This window comes from Hydra vulgaris, chromosome 14, assembly GCF_038396675.1.
Source record: "Hydra vulgaris chromosome 14, alternate assembly HydraT2T_AEP".
NCBI classification, from domain to species: Eukaryota; Metazoa; Cnidaria; class Hydrozoa; order Anthoathecata; family Hydridae; genus Hydra; species Hydra vulgaris.
In genome coordinates, this window is record NC_088933.1 from 9,341,250 (window position 1) to 9,359,314 (window position 18,065).

Here is an 18,065-nt window from a genome sequence, read left to right on the forward strand (position 1 = left end):
ATTTAAAGCAGACATTGATTCGCAAATCGAATCAAATCATATATCAAATCAGCATTTTGAGGATATCTATGTTTTAGTTAAACTTTGATTTCCCCGATGCGCTGATTAGACTCGTGATTCAATTTGATTTGCGATTTAATACCTGCTTCGAATCGTGATTTGATTCGACTAAACTAAAAAAGGTGATTCGCCTAGCCTTTAAATTATATATACATATATATATATATATATATATATATATATATATATATATATATATATATATATATATATATATACATACATATATATATATAAATATATATATATATATATATATTTAATCTAAAATATATATATATATATATATATTTAATCTAAAGTATATATATATATATATATATATTTAATCTAAAATATATATATATATATATATTTAATCTAAAATATATATATATATTTAATCTAAAATTTTATATTTATTGTTAACCAATTATTTTTAATTAATTTTTTTAGAATAGTTGAAAAACAATTCAGTTTTTTCCAATTTTTTTGGTTCGCATTCTACTTTTGCGGCAATCAAAAAACTTAGTCTTAAATGATATGTACTATGCATGTGCAGAGTTAGATGGAGAAGGATTCTCGATGAGGGAAATGCAAATTGCACTGAAAGTAATCGGCAATCATAAGGGAACGTTCCAGATAAAACTGACCGTATATCTAAGTACGATAAATACAATTGTTAAGCTATTGAGAACAAATTTATTGATTCTAACACACTCCCAACACAGTGCCATAAGTAAAAAAGTAAAACAGTTGCACACGTATTCTCTTTGCTTGATTGCAGACAGAATTGTTCAAGCTGAATATATTGGTGATCAAATAACTCACGCAACTGACTCTGCGACTCGAAAGCATGTTAGAACCGTTGCACCTTCTGGTTTACATATTAACCTAGGATTATAATATTTTTTGCCTACATTAGCAATTGCTTCAGAAACTACAGAAAATATTGCAGGTGGCATAAAAACAACATTCAAAATGTTACAGGAAGCCTCAAAATACTCCTCAGAGAAACTCTACCAGAAGGTAGATGTTTATATGGCTGACAGTACTGTTCATAATATAGGATACCTAAAATCACAGCTGATATACTCGATAGAGAAATTCCTGCCGGTCAATTGTTTTGCACTTCACATACAGCATTAGCTTTTGACAGCTATTAACAAAGTCAAATTGAAAATGAAATAAATGTGACCTTTCCAAAGGCTTTCTTTTAGATATATCTAATAACACTAGTAAGAAAACGTTATCATTAACCTTTCTATCATGGGTACTAAACTTGTTTGGTCGGAGTTTTATTCAAAAACCATGGACTTATCATAAAGAATTTAAAACGCTTTCCCAGCGTAAAAACAAAGACATTTTTCTTTTTGAATTAAAGATGTTGGATTTAAATGTCGAAATGTTCTTCTATAGTTTGCTTTCACTGGGATGACTTTAACCCTTTAACCGTCACCTAATTTTAGCGCACAATAGCCTCAGCGTCAGGTTAATTTGAAAAAAAAAAAAATTCTTAAAAAATTGCATTTATAAGATAAAGTAAACAAAATAGTTAAAAAATTATAAAATTACATAAAACTAGATCCATATTAAATACTAAATAGACATTACTTTAATATAAAATTAATGTTTTAATACAATGTGATATTTTTCAAAGCAAGGTGCAACACATAGTGCAACATCACATTTTGCACAAAAGTAACGTGATTCTTTTCTTGTTTTGTTTTGTTTATTATAACAAACTACGCATCTTCTTGTAGCATTAACTTTTAGAGCAGTAGCAGGTATCATACTCGGGTAATGGTTAGACTCGGTAAGTCGGAATGGATTTCCTTCAAGTGTTGGACGTCCACCACGTCGATCAAAAGCAGACTCAACTTCATTTCCATATTTTAAAGCAATTTGCTCTATTAGCTTTAGCCTAAAATAAAGAGCATCTAGTTTCCCATTTTTTTTGCTGTGAATGATATGTGCATTAAAAGAAGCCATGTTGACTAAATGACTAAAAGCCTTTTTATACCATTTTTTAACACGCTTTCTCTCTGTTGGGTACGATGTCATCATTGATCAGAACGATCTTCACCACCCATTAGCTGATTGTACTCGTGTATAACAGTTGGTATTTTTGCTTGAATGCCACGTCTAACTACAATCTTCTCTGTGTCTGGTATACATGCACTCATCATAAATACATCTCTTTTGTCTTTCCAATGTAGGAGAGAAATTCCTAATGTATTTTCATACTCTACAACTCTTTCTCCTCGCTTTAATTCAACTTTCGTTACTGATAGAGGCAAACCTTTACGATCTCTCCTAATAGTACCAATTAGATCAGTAGAGCGCTGTTTGAGAATTTTGCAGATTTCTATTGAAGTGTACCAATTATCTATATAAATACAATGGCCTTAATCTAACAACCCATCCAGAAGCGAAAGTATGATTTTAGATGCATGATAATCTTCGTCACGATTGTCTATTCCTAACGTGTCTGCTCCTGTATAAATAATTACATTCCAGATATATCCAGTAGCTGCATCACACAAAACAAATGATTTTTGTCCAAAACGTGCTCTTTTTGTTCGACTATACTGTTTCCAGCTTAGACGACCTTTCCACAAGAGCAGAGATTCATCAATCGAAATATCACGGCTATGATTTAGGAGAAGCTTGAAGCGTTCAATTAGACTAACTAGTACTGGTTGAATTTTTGCAGAGCGATTATAACTCTCCTCTAACTCTTGATTGTCAACAAAGTGGAGATACTTTTCAATTAGTAAAAGTTTATTTTGAGACATTAGGCGTCTAAATCCAGGTGTTGTGATTAGTAAGTTTTTAGAATAATACCAGTCATTTCTAGGTTTGTGTAACAAGCCACGGTATATTAGTACAGCTAAGTACATTCGAATGTTACTAGGTGTTGTGTCTACCCATTTGGAAAGACGTAATGTCTTAGAGTGAAGTTTACCTATATTACTTTGATCTGCATATTTGTTTGTCATTTTGACTATCATATCTATAAGTTCATTAGTGAATAAGAGTTCAAAAGTCTCCAGAGGGTCATCTGATGTTACAGACTCGTGGACACCTGGCTCACTATGAAATATTTGCCTACACATACCTGATACAGGTTTACATTTTGTCCAACATAAATTATCCATAACTTTTATTTTTCTTGTAGTCATTCGCTGTCTTTTTTTAATTGGAACAACAAAAGAAACAGGCTGGGTAACAATACTTTGATTATTTTCAGCAATTGACTTTTACATATCATCATCGCTGTCCTCTTCAGTGGAGATGTCTGTGCCATCTATAACATCATCAAAGTCACTACTACTACAGTCTGAAATTTCTTCGTCACTTTCAAGCATAAATCTAACAATATCTTCTGTTGAGTTCAGTTTCACATCACTAGCTTTTTTTTTTAAACTTGCCATTTTTTAACAGTGTTTACTAAAATTTAAATTAAATCAGTTATACTCAATGAAAAATATCCATTATGAGCTTAAAATTTCCGTAGAAGAATGTTCTAGAATATATGACTGGTCTGACGGCTTCTATTTTAGTATTGTAAGTGTCACACTGCTTCAAATAAATTTTGCGTATATATACGTCAACGCCGTTTTTCGAAAGTTTTGTCATGACGTATATATTCGTCATTAACGGTTAAAGGGTTAAGGAGTTTTTAGACCAACATGAATATATCACAAATAAACTTGCTTGTTTAGTCCGAGATTCTATGAATTTTAATTACATTATAGTTACTTTAGTTTTAGTAGCAGCTTTTGGAACTCAAGTCATTTTACTATTTTTTTGTAAAAACTAAAGGTAAAGCCACGCATTCTAAACTGCAAATGTTCTTTATCAAGATGTATGCAAGCTTATCTAAAGATGTCATTAGTAAACAATTCTTTGATTTTTAAGAGCCATGTATTCAATGAGTATCAAAGAAACTTAATGAAAATCTCATTAAAGAAGGTTTTTGCTTAGAAGTTGTTGAACTCATTTTAAAAGTAGAAACAAAAAAAGTTTTCAAACCTCCACACTTCCATAAGCTGCACCTTCCAATGTTTCGTTTTGATCACAAAAATCTTTTTAAATAACTCTTAGTTTCTTGCGTCTTAATTTCACCATACTTGTGCATTGTTTTCTGCTTTAAAAATGCACTTAGAGTCATTTGTAAGACAAAAGTAGATTGCAGCCTAATGTTGTTTCAAGCTTATCAAATGACATCTCTTAAAATTGCACTTCATTATTAAAGTATAGCACAGTTGATGCTACTTCGACACATAAAGCAGTTCTTAAATAAGTATATCTTTGAGACACCGCTTCCATATCAATTGGTTCAAGGATTCATTAGGTTTTTGTGTTTTACCGTGCAAACTTTTTTTTAAAACAGTATCACTTCTGAAGTCTATAAATATTGGTTTTATAAAATCTTGAACAGCAGCAGGAAAAAAGTATTTTCTTCGTAGATTTTTTTTCCAGTTACTTTATGAGCCTGGAATTTGCACCAAGAATCCTTAATGCGCAAAAAATTTGATGGCGTGTTTGATTGTCATAACTTTCAGAACAGTGAAAAAGAACAGCTGCTAAACTTTTTTTCATTGCATACAAACTACCAGTGTTCCGTCTGATTGCTTTGCCATAGTAATTTTTCAATGTGTTAATAACATTTTCTGTCAAACGACCTGCTCCTCCTAGTACTTTGCAATTACTTAAAATTTCTTTGCTGCTTTTTTTAAGTTTCTTAAACGCGTGCCAACTCGTTTTTTAATATGACCAATGCACTCTGCTTTTTTAATTTCTACATTATGTCAATAAGGTTTAGCAACAACAACACTGGCATAAGAACTACTGTCTCTGTCACCAAGATATGTGGTATACCTTAAATTATTTTTCTTGTCAAAACGATGAAAAAGTTTTAAAACACTACTTGTTTCCATAGCCGATGACGATCCAGTATGACTAATTTTACACTTTTAGTAATGTGATGACTGGAACTTTTTATATTCAACTGGATACATGTATTTTTGTAACTTCCATATTGAACATAATTTACATGTTTTTGTTTCTATTTAAAAGTCAATATATTTACCACTTTATACTGAAATTGCAGAAACAACTACGTTATTCGAAGTAAAACCACACTTTTGCCATGAACCATCAAAGCCACTCAAAATGTCTTTTGATGTTTCACCTGCAGGGATTAATTCATCAACAGCATTTTTCATGTTCTGGTCAACTAAATTTTGTTAAACATCTAACAGGTTATTTAAAGTTTTATTGAAGCTTGTTTTGTTCATAGGTGGCTTCATATTCATTATTCCACAAAGTTTTTCTAACGACGATAACTATTTACCCATTTCACCAAAAGCTGCAATGACAAGTGTTTTAATATCAAATGGTTTTTGTCCAATCCATTTGCTTTTACTAGGCTCTTGTTGTTCTATTGAATTTTTTTACAAAATGTAGCAGATGAAAAAAACTAAGTTTTCCAATTGCAACTGTTACATATTTTTAAACCAATGCTTAAACCATACTTTTTAGAGGAATCAAAAATTAAAGAGACATTATCTTCACACAAATTTGGGCATTTCAGTAGTGATATAACGTTTTCCAACAGACTAAAGTTCATAACAAAGTTAAAATCTGTACTTTAAAAATCTTGAAAATCTCTGTCAGCAATATTTAATTTTTATTTACGAAGCGGAATGTGTAACAGATTCAAGAATAGACAAAGTTTTTGTTTCGGAAGATGGAATCTTTGTATATCTGTCTCTACGAAATATTGCTTTTTTATTCTGTATAATAATTGTTTTCTCTTTGATCCACCCATATTATTTTTATTTTAAAAAGAGATATTATAGCATAAAAATTATGTTGGAATGTAGCTCGAAATAAAAAGCGAATTTCGTCTATAAAGGCATCATGCTAAACTAATTAACAAGAAATCGTTGCAGTCTACCACTTTGCACTTAAAAGAGTTGACTAAATAAGTTTTTTCGACTTTTTTATAGTTTAACTTGTTTCTGAAGCGCGTAACATCGGATTAAACAAAACGTTTCAAGGTAAACATAAAAAACATTTTATACCGATACATTATAAACAAGTTTTAACATGTGAAGCTTTTTTTATTTAATTAAATCAACTAAAAATTGCGATGACTAATATTGGTTAAATAATAAAAGTAAAAAAAAAATTTATTTTTATTGTTGTACTACCACCTTTAGGGGCTCATTACATGAGCTAAATTTAACCCGGGATGAAAATTCAGCTCGGTGCCAGGTTGAAAGTTGTTTCCTATTACATAGCTGTTTTCATCCCGCTGCAACTTTCAGTTTTCAAATTTCAACTTGGCCGGGATAACAAAAATTTATGTAAAATGTCTATTCGTGAAAATAATATTTTACAATTCATGTTGTTTATAATTCGATAGTGCAGTCTACTTACAGCACTTATATTGCAGCCTAATGGTTTAATAATTACTAACAAACTATTAGAAAACAAACGAAATATTGCCCTTGGTGCTTATTAATGCACACGAAAAAATAACTTGCAACGTAAGCAGAAACTTGCTAGGCAAAGACTTATGAACAGAAATCTAGAAGTTTATGGGTAGAAAAGGGGAGAACTGGTTTATGGTGGCAAAATATGATTAGACCTGGCGTCCCTGAAACTTGCTGGAAAAGAAATTTCCGAATGACAAAGGAGTGTTTCTTGGAGCTTGCTGCTATTATTGATACTGTTATAAGTCCTCAACCTAACTGTCCAAATTATCGTTTTTTAACTAAACACAAAAAACTAGCAATAACCATTTATTATTTAAAAGATACTGGCTCCCTTTGGATGATAGCCCATGTTTTCGGCATTCATTAATGTACTGTTTTAAAAACTGCAAAAGTTGTATGTGATGCCATAAATAATATCTTTGGTCCTATATATTTACATCTACCTAAACACAAAGAGGATATGATGAAGTTAGTTTCACAGTTTGAAGTAAAGTTCGGCATGATGCAAGCCTTTGGATGCATTGATGGCACTCATGTCCAACTAAAACGTCTTATTAAAAACGGTCAAGACTACTTTTGTTCTAAGCAATATTTTTCATTAAATGTACAAGCGGTATGCGATTGTAAACGATATTTTATTGATGTTAAATGCAAATGGCCTCGATCTGTACATGATGCAAAGATGTTTACAAGTTCCACTATCAATAAAAAATTATTAGAAGGCACACTACCTCAAACATTGTACAGTTTACCTAATTATCATTCAATTCCTAACTATTTGATTAGAGGCCCAGCCTATTCATTAACAAACTTTTGCATAAAAGAGTTTTAAAGTTGTTCAAATAACAAGGAAGTCATATTTAACAGCATGTTACGCTAGGAACCAGATTGAATGTGCTTTTGGCAGATTTAAAGCAAGGTGGGGATTGTAAGAAAAGTAGTTGATATAAAAATAGAAACAGTTCCTATTGTTATATATACTTGTTTTGTTCTTCATAACTTTTGTGAAAAAAATAAAACCTATGATCTAAATGAAGAGGAGATTAATCAGCATATTGAAAGACATCAAAGTGATGCATTGGAAAGCTCAAACCTCTCTAACAGTATTTACTCTGCTAATAATCCTCAAGGTGAATATATACGCAAAACTATAACAAAATATATATCAAAAAATTTATTCAGGGACTAAAAATAGAAAAAGCTTATCTATAAAAAGACTAAGAAAAATATGAAATCCTTTTTTGTGGTTGATTTATTTTATTTTGCTAAATTGTTGTAACTGTTGCCTTTTATTACAAACTTGTTATAATTGTTAGTAAGAAAATAATTTAAATTTAACAACAAAACAAATGAAGTTTTACAAGAAAAAAATTATTCATAAGCAATACGTAATTAAAACAAGTCCATTATATTGCAATCATTAAAATTACTATAAAATGTACTAATTTTATTATACACCTTAATTGTTGCTGATTAGTTTTCATTTCCTGCATTAATAATTCGATTGATCCAGGAAGTCCCTGGGCAACCTGTAAAAAAGATTCTGACATTTGCTCGATTGGTGCTGAGAATGTTTAATTAGAATGTCTTATGGCTTCAGCGATATCTTTTTTAAATTGAGCATCTTCTCTCGCATCATTCAGCATAATTTGATCTCTTTGTGATGCACTCGATTGTCTCTGCATGTGTCGTCGCTTATTGTCAATAAATTTTGGAACATTTTCATTATTGTCATTTTTACGTTTCATTTTTTTTAGTTAAGATATCGCTATCAACAGATGCAGTTTCTGGACTCTGTAATAATAAAGAAAAGCCAACTACATTATTGTCCTCAATACTGCATAAACTTGAACATAGGTTTACATTATTTGTATTTTTAACTGTGGTGTCTTCAGTGCTACATGTTGAATTTTCTACACTTTTGTTATTATCATTAATATCTTTATTTGCATCATGCGTTGATTTCCCAAAAATTAAACGTTCTATAGATGGAGATCCACCCCATATTTGAACTAGCTGATCATAAAATTCAAGTACTTTTTTTCCACTTCCACTCTTTCGACCTGATGTAACATTTATACATACGTAGAACTGTTCAGATAGACACTGTAAGTTCTACAAACTAAATATTACTGCGTATCATCTTCAAATACTCAATACAGGTGAGTATTTGGAGTTGATACGCTAAATAATAAAATAAAACAACATATTCGACTAAATTTGAATAAGGACGCCAAATAAAAATAATTTTGGAAAATAATTTGGGAAGTTAGAAGCTAATAAATCTAAAATTATTGCTTTTTATGCTATGCAAACATCGGTTACGTGTTACCATCTATTATTATTCGACTAAATTTGAATGAATACGCATCCTATAAGAAAATATTTTAAAAGTTAGTAGTTAACATATCTTAAGTTATTTTTTATACTATATAAGCATAGGTTACCTACAAAAGGCTCTAAAAAAATCTTCATCTTCATTGTTCTAGAAATTTCATACATTTTGTTTATCTATTGTGAGTAATATTGAAATGGAAGCCATCACTTGAGTTTTCCAACTCCAAATTCTATCCAGTTTATTGTTTAAAAAACGGAAATTGAGATCGCAACAATATCTGCGTAATCAGTTTAAATACAGACACCTTGGTGCCCATTGTCAAATGCGTTTTTAACACGCAGCGAAGTTCTAGTCCCAGCTTCCTTTTGGTTACAACTTGAGAAGTTGGGCAATACAATTTAAAAGTCAAATATTGTTACCTACACGAAGATTGTTGCAAGCTTTTTAAGCGTTTTAAAAACCAAGAATAAAGAGTGTCCCACGACTCTCTTTAGTCTAATTTTTTAAACTACATTGAAAATAACGTTTAAACGCAATGTCAGTCCTTTCTATTTCTTTATGTTTTGTAGATGTGATACTAATTATTTTTTTTCGAAACTCAACTTCAGAATACACTCTGAATCTATTTGAATATACTAGATGTGTTATAGGGACAACTCTTTCATCACATACCTCTGCAGTAATACCTTCAGAAGAAGTCAAAGAAGGTTCCGAAAACACTTTAAGGCATTTAAAGTACTCCGATTTATTAGTTTTTCGGAGTTTACCGAATTCAGATAATGTTGGTGAATAAACATGATTTTTTATGTCGAAATATTTAAACTTTGGTGAATGCTTTTTTAATTAAATTCGCTCCAGTTGTTAAACTGTTCTGAATATAAAATCCGGATGATTCAATACCCGTTTGCATAGCTTTTTTGACGGATGCTCTAGCTTATGCATCAAGTAATATTTTTGTTGACAAATGTATGAGAATATCTTCTACTCAAAATAGAGTTCCTTAACCTTTTTTAACTTCAATAAATTCTGATACATTTTTGTTATATACCTTTTCAAAGGCAGGTGTATCTTATCGTAATGGTTCTTTATCATATTCTTTTTTTTTATTCTCCGAATCCCTCTAGAATCTCAACAAGTAGTGGCTCACTCAACATACACATCAATGCACTTGGGCTGTCTAAAACGTCAATTGAGCGGCTTTCTCTTTTTATGACTTTAATATTTTGTTCATAGGCTTGATCTTTAGCCATAGTATGCTGTTCTTTTGTTGATACATCTACAAGTCAAAGGTAGTCGTAGTTTTTCTTATGCTTCAGTCAATAGTGAATATAAACCAGCTAATGAAACTTGTGTTGCATGCTTAAAACGTTTTACTTTTCGGCCAATCAACATAGATTAAGCTCATTCAGAATTTGTTTTACTAGCTTTAGTTATGGAATTACACCAACAACTGCCTTCTAATTAATCTCCAGCCAACGAAAAGAGGGCCATTTCAATATTTTACCATACAGTTCTGGGTAGTGTCAATGAACTTATTTTCCTAAATTGTACACTATTTGGTCAGCAGTTATAATAGAGACTTGATTTGGGTTCAATTTCGCTAAAACTTCTTAAATTACACTAAGAGTTTGCCTACCATAAATGTTAAGTTTATGAATTTATGAAAGATTGCCACCAAAACAGAAGTATTTTTTGTTTTTTGTGTATATATGATTGTCTTTAAATGAATTGCTGCTCAAGAATTTGCGTTGTTCCTCACCCTTCTTATTTGTGTTATATAAATTTAACACCCTGTCAAAAATAAATGACAAAAAAGGTGTATTAAAAACAAATATATTGTTATATAATCAAGCCTATTTCATTAAACTTCTCTAGGTTACTAAATACTTTCTTATATCCAGTGTCTTTGCTTCTTTTTTTTTTTTGATTAAGATGAATTAATAGAGTCGCTATTGATGATTGCTCTTGACGTATGAATTGGCACATGCTAAAAGGGCCTTAGTCAAAAAACATAAATTAAGTTAATGATAAAAACCGCATCTTAAAAGATAGCTCCATTGCTGTGTGCTAAAAGGATCTCAGTCACATGCACTGGTGGCCTAGATACTGGCCAACAAATTAATAAGAATGTGCTAGAAGGGCCTCAGTCTGTGACTGAAGCCCTTCTAGTATATGAGTTAGCAACACTGTCGTCTGTCAACTATTGCACAGCGTACACTTTCCGCTGTCTGCTACATAAGTTTATTGCTTATTCAGTCAATGTCTTGCCATAACCTATAATTTGGCTTCAGAAATGTGTTTTGTACTGTTGCACATTTCGCAATGTTACTTTAATATTATTGATTGTTTTATAAAAGGAAGTGATGGAGGAGAACGAGAACAGCGTCGGTAAAAACGATAAGGAAACAAAGATTTTTGGAAAAAGAATGTCTTGAAAAAAGCAAGAGTAATTGTTGATGAGTTTGTTGATACGAGAGGAGACATTATTCCTAAAAAGGTAACAAGGACTGCATGCAGGTAAGATGACAGTACATAATTTGCCTATTCAGCAAATGATTAGTCCTAAAAATGGCCAATACTGGATAAATTTATTTACTTTTATATTAAGGCCTATAATGTATTCATTTATTGATTCTAACTTATGTAGCCATTGGCAGAAGTGACAAAAATAAGCAATAGTTAGACCTGCCAAGTTTAATAAAGATCTTTGTTTGTATTGTTTTAATTTGAGCCCTAAATAAATGTAGCTAAGAATGAAACCTTATTTTATCGTATTGTTTCAGTTAGAAGAGAAAGAGCTGCTTTGACATCGTGACAGAAAAAGAACAAGAAGAGATCTTGAGATCTCTCCATGTTTTTTCTCCGTCACAATGTCATTCTGATCCCATTCTGCTAAGTCTAGACAGCACATAAATAGTTTTCCTTACAAACAAAGTATGCATTAAAACCCTACAGGTATTTAGTTGCTCGATTAAACAAAAAACTGTTCTGTTTAATGTACAATAAAAAACACCCAGGCAATAAAGTAAGTTAGACATATTTTTCTACTTTCTTTGAGAAATACTTTGGGATTTACACTTTGGGAGACCGAGTAATTGTTGCTGCATTTGCGAAGAACTTAAAAGCAACTTTAAAAGTACACATTTAAATGAAACAGCTAAACGAGCTGCAGCTGCCGAACTGGTGATACACAAAAGAAAGGCATCAAAATTTTACAAACGTCTTGATCAGGAAGTGAATGAAAAAGAACAACCATATGTTTCATCAATTTATTTTGATTATATTCAAAACGTTCAACTGCCTTTAATCCCTGTGCAAGAAACTTTTTGCCTTAAGCAGTTGACTACTACAGTTTTTGCATACATGATATCAAGAAAAATAATTCAGTAATTTACCTGTGCCATGAAAGGACTGCCAAAAAAGGTCCAAATGATGTGTGTTTAATGGTTTATGACTACTTAAACAGTGTTTCATCTCACTATAAAGAGCTTTGTTAGTTCTCAGATTACTGTGGAGGACAAAATAAAAACCATGCATTGACCAGATTTCATATGGCTTTGACAGACATGAAATATTTGAACAACTTGAGCAATTTTTCCCTGTCAGAGGTCACTCTTTTCTGCCTTGTGACCTTGATTTCGGTTTAATAAAAAGAGTTCTTAAAAATCACGACAAGATTTACAGCCTCTATTCTAACCAGCATTGTTACCCAGTCAAGCAAAAGCACAAGTTCATTGACAAAGAATGAGACACCAACGAAGTACTCGAGTTCAAAACTTGGTGGCCAAAGTTTTATAAGAAAATGGTAATATCTGAGGAAAGACCAGAACTGCACTGAAAGACAAAAAAGTTAACTTTTTAATAAGTACGTTCATGAACTTCACATATAGTTCAAAGTTCTCTTCTGAAGTTGTTGCTAGGCATTTCATAGACTCAATCGTGGCACACACATTCAGCTTAAAACATCCGGGAATTAGTGAAACAAATTTACTCACTGCGACTGCTTATCCACTTGATAAAGTGCCAATCAAAGATAAAAAAAGATTTCCAAAAGTCGCTGCGATACATTCCCGAGCAACACCTCCTGTTTTACAACAAAATCTTGGAGTGGAACAGAGACCTTGAAGGACACGCTTAACACAACAGCAGAGAAAAAGATGATTGAGAACTTTTTTTAACATTTTTATGCTCAATAAGTTAGTCTTCAACGTGCTTACTTACTTTTATTGACAAAATATTTTTAAGTCTTTTAAATAATATGCATAATTAAGCATATGTTACCAGTTAAAACAATCTGTTTTGCACTGAAATTACTATATGCTAAAAGGGTCTCAGTCAAGCTCTCTTACCATTATTTTTTCATAGTAAAAACAGTTTTCAAAAACCTGGCTCCTTTGTTACAAATCAAACTATTTTAGTACTAAATTTTAACATTTTTTACAAAAAGAAATGTTGAGTCATACTTTTCCCTTTTAGCATGTGCCGATTCATATGAAAGATATATCACACTCTCATTATTTGTTGTTCTTGGTAACTCATAGTCTGTTGCACTATTTGCAAGTATGAAACTCTTCCGATACATCATAATTTAGTATTAACTTCTACAAGTTATTTTTGTTACTTAATTTCATATGGATTTTTATAGGTTTACTTATTTTGCGTAAATATAAGAAAAATAACAGTAAAAACAACTGAAAGTAACTAGCTTTACTTTAAAACTAGCTATTTTTAGTTCTTTTGCTCAACCTTTTACCAACATTATAAAGATTATTATGTTTGTAAAGCCTTGGAAATAGTTATAAATTACCAAAATCAAAAATATATAAAAAGGAAATTTTTGAGTAAATAAATATAATTCCAGAGAAAATTAAAAAAAATAACGTTTTTTATAGATTCATGAAGTTTACTTTTCATAAAAAATATATTTACTATCCTAATAACAAAAAACAAACAAATCCTCGTTTTGTGATTGCATACACTGTTTGCATTTAAAAAAACTATCTACTTGTTTCCTTTTATAAAGCGTTTACTGTACCATGTTGCAATTTGAATTTCTCTGTCTGTGGGACTTTTTGTTGACAAATTTCTTCGTATTGCCTATTAGTGGAGCAGATTAGCATAAAAATGCTTTCCAGTGCCAAATGCAACCCATAGCTGATTGTATAACCTTTAATCATGTCCTCTTGATGAGGACTTGATTAAAGGTTTTTTATAGCTACAAGTGTCTAAAAATAGAACATGGTATCTGACGGTGGCTATTATAACTTTTGACTCGGGTAATTGCATTGAAACTGCTTTTTCAGATAAAATTGAAAAGCTCTGTTTTGTTGTTATCATCCCTCAGAAATTCCTACTTTAATGTGGGACAAGCATGTGAGGTCCAAGACGTATTCTGGCTCCAGTTCCTCGTTTTGCACGCGCAGCAGGTTTCAAGCTTTGAGCTTTATAGGTGTCCCAATCAAGATCTAGTCGTTGCGTTGTAGCATTTTTTTAAACGGAGAAAAGGCAGGAATACACTTGATGCATAAATTGCAAGTGTCTTAACTGTATCAGGCTTTAATAACGGAAAAATTGCAGCTCCATCGGAAAACAGATCCAGAAGGATCATTGTTCGGTTTAGTGTTGCTTCGGGTGATTTTTTCTAAGCATTTAATTAAATTAGACTTTGTTCCAAATCAGAGAGTCCTAAATTCAAGGATATAAAGGGGATATTACTGTTTGTCATGCTCAAAAAATATATTTTTAAACTCCCGTCTCTAGTTTAACAACCAATTTATAATCTGGAAAAAAATCACTATCGCTTTGTATTGAATTTAAGCGTTTGGCAATATTACATACTGAATGCCGAGTTGTTAATGGGGACAGATTGTTGCGTTTTAAGGGGTGCATATACACTTGCAGCTCTGTTAACAAAACAATCTTGAACAAATTCTTTGTACTGAAATTGGTTTACATCACGAATTGATTTAATATTGGCTGCAGTGCAGCTCACAAAATGCCTTCCATGTAATACTACAAGATCTTCACTGTCATCTTAAAATGGATTGCCCATATCAACTAATGTATCAACTAGAGTGTTTACATAATGTTTGAAAGCTGTCTGAATTTTCATTCAACTTACTGTTTTGAGAAAAACAAATTAAAACGACAAGCTATTTGTGACACACTCAAAGTTAGATGTATGAATATTAGCTACGTTATTAGATTTTCATGTTATAAAATTCACGTAAGCAGTTGGTTTTTTTTTAATATTATTTAAACATAGAAAGAGCCCATATTTAAAACAATACACTCTACTGTAATTCGAATTTTGCAACCGTGACCTTTATTTATTTTTCCAAGGAGATCAGGTCAGTGTGTCAAACAGTTGTATCTTTTGTCAAAACCGGGTAGAGGAATTTTTGGTAATTAGAATGTTACGTTTTGCAGCTCTTAGCATTTTTAAACGACCTACCCTGTTTACCCTGTTGTTGTTGTACCCTGTTTTCTACTAATTTACCATTGTCTCTTAATTCTTTACACTGTCGATGTTGTAAACTGAATGGAGTTAAATTGGCAGTAAATTGATATTTGTTGCTGCTCTTAATATGTTTTGTAAAGCAGCCTCCCGCTTTTTATTTTGCAAAGTCCATGCAATGAAAAAATTTTTTGAAGTAATATTGCCTAGTTTTTAATAATATTCCGGTTCAAAACCGTTGGTTCCTGCATTGTCAAAAAAAAAATCTATGAAGTTGAATATACCAGAAAAAATTGTATTTGTAAGGATACACATAGAATGTATTATAGAATTAGTGAAAAATCCTTTTAAAATTCTTAAAGGAATCTTTACTATATGATCAGTTTAAAGTCTTAAGGATTACCCAAATCATTCATTGCATGCAAGCAGATATAAAATTGTTCTAGTGTATTCTGCTTTAACGAACTTGGGAGAAAGTTTTGTGTATTGCAAGCATGTAAAATTGTTACACTTTTTATAATAGTACTATATGACTTGATCAATGTTCTTATCGATCAAATGATATCAATTTTTTACTTTTCTAGAACAACTTAAGAATGTAATACAATATACGTCTTATTTTAGGTAAAACTTTTATGTGTTTATCATGACTTGAAAACTAAAATTAATGTCATTTGAACCCTCTGAGCTGGAAAGTGGAACAGAATTAAAAATTAAAAATTATTTAAAGACCTCAAATCAATGTAAGAAAACATCGCTAGTTTTTCCATAGAGGTCTCCATTTAAGTTCCAGAAAATCTCTCTTAATACTTCCGAGTTTGATTGTTTTAGGTTAACATAATACAAAACTATAAAGTACGTTCCGAGCAAATCAAAAAATATTTATGTGATTAAATTAGTTCATTATATAAACAAACAAAAGGCTTTTTTAAAAGAAACTTTTTTTTTAAAACAACGATCTTATTTTGGTTTAACGGAAAACATTTTTGCTATTTGTGAGATATAGATAACAGTAGCTGACAAATAAAAACACTTAACCAATTGACTTTGAGTACAAATAATGTGCTTTTAAAGTAGTAGTTGCTTATCAAAAAAGTTTCGTGATTTTAAACATATTTTTGCATCTTTTGTATAAAAAATTAAAATTTTAAAAATTTTATTTCTAAAATCGGACCCGTCACGATTCCGATTTGACAGGGAGGAGATTTTGGCTAAAAATAAATGCGTTTTACCGGTGTCACGTTAAATAAGTAGATCATTAGCTTAGACAAAATGATATTCTGCGCATGCGTTAGTTTACGGATACGTATATTTTAGTCGTAATTTATATCTTTATAGTATTGTCTAACAAGAAACATATTTTTAAGAGAAAGTTTTTTTTAGGTCATTCACCCGCATTAATGATATCAAATAAAATAGACATAACACAAGGAAGGTTATTGTATTCCTAAATAATTTAACTGTGCATTTTAGCAAAATGTTTAACATTAAATTATTTATCTCTTAAACCTAACAATTGTAAAATTTGTAATTGTTACTTGATTCTACGGAGATAAACTGTAAAATAAGTATTCTGATGTTATCGCAAAAAAAGAAAAGAAGAGAATTTATTAATTCGTGTCTAGACTTTTTTTGTGTGTTAATTTACCTCCTCATGACCGAAAAAGTCACTACAGTCGAGGAGGCTGCTTTAGTTGTTGTTACAACCCTCTCTCAACTCTATAACTCCGAAACACAAACCATGACGAACAAGACCGCTACGCGGAGAAACCAAGTTGAGCGCGGTACTACCAAGGACGTGGTAGTGATCGAACTCGGAACTTCTCGATTATGAGGTAAAAATACCTGCTTTTGTGCCAGAAGAGTACTTAATAAATGCATTGATCAATATATGTCAATAAATTGATTTATAAAACGAACTCTAATTGTGCGCCTGAAGGATTTGAATTTTTAAATTGTATTAATGTTAAAAATGTTAAAACAGCTATGCTATCAACATACCAGAATAGTCTATACTTTCACAATACTTTATAAAAAATTGATAAAATATCTCATTATAATTAAAAAATACCTAATCATATTTTTAAATACTACTTTCGGTGTACTTGTAATAGAAGCTATAGTTTACTGCAACTGCAGCAAATGTATGTAAATAAAGAACTGACTTTATTAGCTGAACCTTATTAACTATGTCTTATATCATAACCCTAGATGACAATATAAATAACTGATGACAGTAAGTAAAAAACAACTACAAAGTGAACAAAACGAATCATGATAATAACAAAATAAAGACCAAGCCATAGTTGACCTAAATAAGCCAATTGTATAACTTTAGACATCTATAAGACACTTACTAAAATAAAATAAGTAACGAACTTTTTAAATATTCACTAAAACATAAGGTACATAAAAAAATCAACGATAACAAACAAAAAAACGTATTTATGTATATTCATTTAATTTAGCTATCCAAATATGTCATAAAAACAAAAACAAAAACAGCTGATTTTTGAAGAGTACCAAAAATTTTTAAAAGTAGTTATATAAATTGTTAATTTTTTAATATATTTACTTCAATGATCAGTAATTGTAATAATATAGTTTTTTCCAAGTTTTGTCAAGGCAAGAAGTCCAATAAAGTGTAGGGAAAGTTTGTGTACCAATAGCCAGATTTTTCAATGCCCAAATATAAGGCCCCAAACTTGTCTAAAAATGG

The 18,065-nt window shown here is 30.9% G+C and overlaps 1 protein-coding gene across 1 annotated transcript; it reads right to left on the reverse strand.

Annotated features, from left to right (window-relative positions):
* Nucleotides 1-2,102: 2,102 nt before the first annotated feature.
* LOC136090895 (piggyBac transposable element-derived protein 4-like) lies at nt 2,103-3,476 on the reverse strand. The gene is made up of 3 exons (XM_065817871.1): nt 3,307-3,476; nt 2,461-3,231; nt 2,103-2,355 (listed from the first exon to the last, which is right to left on the reverse strand). Exons 1-3 carry the CDS (start codon nt 3,474-3,476, stop codon nt 2,103-2,105), a joined length of 1,194 nt encoding a protein of 397 aa, XP_065673943.1.
* Between the last annotated feature and the right edge of the window lie 14,589 nt (nt 3,477-18,065).